General features: G+C 54.8%; 1 protein-coding gene across 1 annotated transcript; it reads left to right on the top strand.

Annotated features, from left to right (window-relative positions):
• The first annotated feature begins 212 nt into the window (after nt 1–212).
• On the top strand, nt 213–3,425 carry Sost (sclerostin). The gene is made up of 2 exons (XM_075942179.1): nt 213–432; nt 3,004–3,425. The coding sequence occupies exons 1-2, from the start codon at nt 213–215 to the stop codon at nt 3,423–3,425; spliced, it is 642 nt and encodes a 213-aa protein (XP_075798294.1).
• Nucleotides 3,426–5,615: the final 2,190 nt, after the last annotated feature.

Here is a 5,615-nt window from a genome sequence, read left to right as displayed (position 1 = left end):
GAAGTTTGCTGAGCTCGAGAAGTCTTAGGGAGGGCTCACTCTGAGCACACCCCTTTCCCCCTGGGGAGGGGGCGTGAGGAAACATGGGACCAGCCCTGTTCCAGCCCATCCTCATTGGCTGGCACGAGGCAGAGGGGGCTTTAAAAAGGCGACTGTATCTAGGCTGAGGACTGGAGCCTGTGCCACTGAGTGCCCTCCCTCCACCTGGCACCATGCAGCTCTCGCTGGCCCTCTGTCTTGTCTGCCTGCTTGTCCATGCTGCCTTCCGTGCTGTGGAGGGCCAGGGGTGGCCGGCCTTCAAGAATGATGCCACAGAAATCATCCCTGGCCTCAGAGACTACCCCGAGCCTCCCCAGGAGCTGGAGAACAACCAGACCATGAACCGGGCAGAGAACGGAGGGAGACCTCCCCACCATCCCTATGACACCAAAGGTATGGGATGAGGAAGACAAGGTAGCAAGGGGATCCTGGGAGGGAACTGGGGTAGTTTTAGGATCTGCTCTTTGGGGGTCTCTAACACACCAGGGGAGAGACCAGCTTGCCTGGAAGAATGTTAGCACAGTGTTATATCTGAGGACAGGCTTGGAGGGGCTGGCCAAGTGTCCAAGGTGGGGCGGGGAGACTGAGATCTGTCAAAACTGGCATAAACATGGGCACGGACTTGTATGATTGGTTCAAAGAATCTCCTCACGGATGAGGACATGGGGGTCAGCTCTAGCTGGACCAGCAGGGAGGTGACAAGGGTAATGCTGGTAGCACCTGGTGGATGCCGGATGCTGTGGCTGTCCTGTATCCCACATGGTCACCCGGGAGGTAAAGCCTTAGCTTGAAGGTGGAAAAACTGAGGCTCCTGAGGTAAAGTCACCTGGGAGTGAGAAGAGCTGAGACTGGAAGCTGGTTTGATCCAGTTGCAGTGCAACCCGAGATTGGGTTCGGGTGGGAACCTGGATCCAAAAAGAACCCCTTCAGTTCCCCTCATCAGTGGGCTAGCATCAGAGAAAGGAGTTTTCTATACGATTTTAGCACATGAGTGGCAGTTGAGTGTAGCATCCCCCATATGGGCACAAGGGGCACCAGCTGCCCTCTGCTTGCACCCCGGCCCCAGCTTTGCCTCATTCCTGGGGACAGAGCCTGTGAAGGCAGTCCTGCATGGAGAAATGCCTGGGGGATTGAGTGCGCAGCTGGCAGGAACGACTGGGGTGAGGTGGCAGCTGGAGGGACACCTTCCAGAGTGAGGACCTTGCTGCCTGCTGGTCCCCATCTGAGTGGGGCAGAAGTTCATTTCCCAAGCTGCCACTACACTCTGCCTCTGCTGTCTCCCAGCCAGTAAGGGATGTGGGGGAAAGGGCCACCCCAAAGGAGCATGCCCTGCAGTCACGTTTTGCAGAGGAAGTGCCTGACCTAAAGGCACTATTCTTGGAAAGCCCCCAAATTTATCCTTCCCTGGGCAAACAGACCACCTCCACATCCCACCTCTGCAGGGGTGAGGAAGTCAAATCAACCCAGAAACCAAAAAGCCAGCCACAGGAGGATGGCAAGGTGCACACCTCCCCTGCTGTGCCTTCTCTCTGGGGCAGAGGCTGATCCTGGCCTCTGCTCCTCTCTGGTTTTGGTCCTGGAACTTAAAAAAAAAAAAAAATCCTTGTGTCATATTTGCCCTGACCCTGTGAAACTGCAGGGCGGGGAGGGCTCATATAAATTAGCTAGCTTAAAAACTCCCACCCACCTAAGCCCATGGTGGGAGACAGCCTCTGTGTGTGTGTGTGTGTGTGTGTGTGTGTGTGTGTGTGTGTGTGTGTGTGTGTGTGTGAGAGAGAGAGAGAGAGAGAGAGAGAGAGAGAGAGAGAGAGAGAGGAGGCCAGACACCAGACCCAACTTTCTTCATTGGAGAGCAGGTTTGGATCACCATGAGCTACCGGTTCAAAGCACACAGAACAAGAGAGCCTGGTATGCAGGAACTGTAGGGTTGGGGGTCAGAACTCTGCTGCCCTCTGCTAAGGAAGTAGCTAGCAAAGAGCAACCTGCCCTCCATCCCCACACATCCCCAACCTGGAATCCTCTAACAAATCACTTTCACCCTTGCAGGAGCCAGAAGGTGCTGGCGTCCTAGGCAGGGGCGTCAAGCAACCCAGCCCTGCCTTTGGGGCAAGTTCTTTCCTTAGCCTGGACCTGTGATAATGAGGGGGTTAGAAACGCTGCCTTTGGTGGCTTTCAAGTCTAATGAATTCTCATCCCCACCACCTGCCTTTCGACCCGCTCCTCCACAGCAGCTGTCGTGATTTACTACCTTCAATTAACCTCCACTCCTTTCTCCAGCTCCCGGGACCCCGCCCCTGCCCCAGTGGCCAGTAAAGGAGTTTTAGAAGGGACCGGAGCCAGCCAGGTGTGACTAGTGGCTGCTAGGCAGGGCTGGGGATAAGGAGTTAAATTAGAAGAGTGCTTGGTTAGTATGCGTGAAGCCCTGGGCTGGATCCTTAGTACCTCCTAAGCCGGACAGAGTGAGTGACCCACGCCTGTATACCCACACCGGAGAGGTGGAAACGGGAGCTCAAAAGTTCAAGATCACCCTCAATTACACAGCTCATTTGAGGCCAGCCAGGGCTACATAAGACCCAGTCCCCAAACAGGAACAAACCGCCCCTTCTGACTCTTTGCCACACAGTGCCCGGTATTACGTGCATGTAGTGGTTGAGGTCATTGGATCCTGGGGCAACCTATTTTACAGATGTGGGGAGAGACGTTAAGTTACTTGCCCACAGATCACACAGAAAGTAAATGACAGAGCGCTGGTGTTTGATCACTGGGTTCCAAGGACAGAGAGCAGCCAGGGAGGGATCTTCCCCAGGAAGCTCCAAAAGTACTTGGTGCCTCCTTTCTACTATCCCTGCATTGGTAGGAAAGCGCCTGGAGAGGGGCAGATTTGGAAAAAGCAAGGAGGAATGAATAACGCTAGCCGCCCAGCCTGGGCTAGGCTGCCGCTCTCACGCTCCCCTCTCTCCGCAGATGCATCCGAATACAGTTGCCGCGAACTGCACTACACCCGCTTCGTGACCGACGGGCCGTGTCGCAGCGCCAAGCCTGTCACCGAGCTGGTGTGCTCAGGCCAATGTGGCCCCGCGCGCCTGCTGCCCAACGCCATCGGCCGCGTGAAATGGTGGCGTCCAAACGGACCCGACTTCCGCTGCATCCCGGACCGCTACCGCGCGCAGCGGGTGCAGATGCTGTGTCCCGGGAGCGCTGCGCCGCGAGCGCGCAAGGTGCGTCTGGTGGCCTCCTGCAAGTGCAAGCGCCTCACCCGCTTCCACAACCAGTCGGAGCTCAAGGACTTCGGGCCGGAGACCGCGCGGCCGCAGAAGGGTCGCAAGCCACGGCCCCGCTCCCGGGGCGCCAAAGCCAACCAGGCGGAGCTGGAGAACGCCTACTAGAGCGCTCCCGCGCCCACGCAGCCCCGGCGCGATCCGACTCGTTTTTTTTTTATTGTAAAAGCCTGCAGCCCAGGTTAGGGGCGCTAAACCTTCCAGGCCCTGCGGAGTCCCCAACCCGTAGAGTCCCCTCGCCCTCCTGCCCGCTGAGGGGGTTCCCGCAGGTCAAGAGAGGGAGTTGAATCATTGACACTGAGTCACTCTGCCCAGTCTGCCCTCCGGGGGGTGGGGATTGGGGGAGTTTTCTACCCTCTCCGGTCCCCTACAGGACAAGGTAGCATATTTTCACAGTAAAGGGAGCGGAGTGTGAAAGCACCTGGGACTGGCTGCGGAAAGATCACTCACCCGCACTCCACTGTAAAGCCCGGTGTGCAAGAACACGGGACTAGAAAGGGTTTCTGACCCTGGCTTGGCCACTGAGTGTGAGGTTGGGCTACGTGGTTCTCTTTAGGTACCTCAGCTGCCTCCTTTGTAAAATATGGACCAGGGTGGAGATTAGACCCTCCAAGAACTCTTCTGAGATTCCAAGGATTGGGGTACCCCCATATGGGCAAGTGGAGGGGATAGAGAGGGAATGAGGGAGAAGGGGGGGGAGGAGACCTCTGGTTGGCAACCTCCTGGAAGAGGCTGTTAATTCCCAACCTGGCCTCCTAGATGTTTGGCTACCCTTATTCCTTCATCTCAAATTTATCTTCAGCTGAGGTAGAGAAGGACAGGGTTCTAGAGATGGTAGAAGGGACAGAAATCTCACCCCTGCTCCCCGAAGATGGGTTTCCTACCCTCTCCCACTGCCTTGCCATGGGGGAAACTGGGCTTGCCAGCCACTTCCAACCAAAGATGTCTCCTTCCAGGACACCTCCTCCCGCCTGCCGCCCACGGACACGTTTCTGTCTAGAAAAACAGCGTCTTATGCTCTCCTTAGCGATGGCATATTAAACAGAATAATAACGGGGGGAGGGGCCAGTGCTGTACATATGCAGAGAAGCTGGGAGGTGCCACAGCCGCCACCCACAAATCCTTTTGTAAATCATTTCCAGACACCTCTTACTTTCTGTGTGTAGATTTTAACTGTTAAAAGGGGGGGGAGAATGTTTGTAAGGGAAGAGCACACGGAGCAGGGAAGCCCCTGGGGCTAGCCTGGTGGGTTTGGCAAACTTTCCGTGTGGTTCTCATCCACAAGAAGGGAAGCCGTGGTTTCTGAAGAGTTCAGCGACATATTTATTTTCTCTCATTTAAGTTATTTATGCCAACAGTTTTCTCGTAGAGGATGACAGTGTTAATACCGCTTTGCGGAACACACGTGTGTTCTTTTGGCGACCAGAGGCATTGTTAATAAAGACAATGAATCATGACCAAGAGGATGTGATCTTGTTTTTATGTCAACCACACACAATGTCGTCTGTCATGCCCTTGGTCACAGGACTCACGCCTTGAAGACACACACCCTTGAAGACTCTCTGGTAGCCCTTGTGGCAATTATGTGCTGGCTTTGGAAACAGTGCTGTTCATGCCTTCCTTTCCAAACTTAGCCCTCATTGCCCTGCTCGGCCACTGTGACACCCTCAGCCCAGCCTCCTCTTAGCAGACTACCCTCCAGCCTGTCTGGACTGCTGGCTTCACTGAGTCAGTCCCCTTGCCCCAGACCATTGTCCCACCAAGGCTTTCTTCATCTCCATCCTCATCTCCAGCTCTCCCAAGTCCTCCCGCTGACTCCAGATGTCCCTGCTGGTCCCTGCCTATTAGTTTGCTGACTCCACTGGTTACCACCACCCGAGTTCCTCCCCTTTCTTTAGGATACTTGGAACTTTTCACCCGCTCTCTGAACCTTCCAGAAATGTTCCAGGGTCTGATGCGTCTTCTCTCTTTTGTGACACCCCAAGCCGTTATTTGGGTCCTAATTCTAGGTCCTCCGTTGTGCATTCATTTCATGGGATGTTGTCTAGTCTGGCCAAGCCCTGCTTGGTACTGGAATAGACACAAAGCCAAGTACAACTGAGGACCAGTGCATGGGGAACTGGGTCAAGCTCTTTTCCCAATGTGAATTTTACATCTCCCCAGTAAAAGTGAAAGATTTTCAAAGGCAGAGGTGATGCCTGGCTTTTCTCTCAACAGCAGGTCTCCTGAAGATGCTTGAGAGTGTTGCATGATGGGACTCAGCAGCTACTTTTTGGTTGCAATAAGAAGAAATGGAGC

Source organism: Microtus pennsylvanicus, chromosome 11, assembly GCF_037038515.1.
Source record: "Microtus pennsylvanicus isolate mMicPen1 chromosome 11, mMicPen1.hap1, whole genome shotgun sequence".
Classification (NCBI taxonomy): domain Eukaryota; kingdom Metazoa; phylum Chordata; class Mammalia; order Rodentia; family Cricetidae; genus Microtus; species Microtus pennsylvanicus.
The sequence above is the reverse complement of the archived record's forward strand: the minus strand, read 5'-3'. Positions and strand labels throughout refer to the sequence as shown.

Coding starts and splice junctions, on each gene's coding strand:
- Sost (XM_075942179.1), top strand. CDS start 213: ATGCAGCTCTCGCTGGCCCTCTGTCTTGTCTGCCTGCTTGTCCATGCT. Junction 433..3,003: donor CCATCCCTATGACACCAAAG/GTATGGGATGAG, acceptor CTCTCTCCGCAG/ATGCATCCGAATACAGTTGC.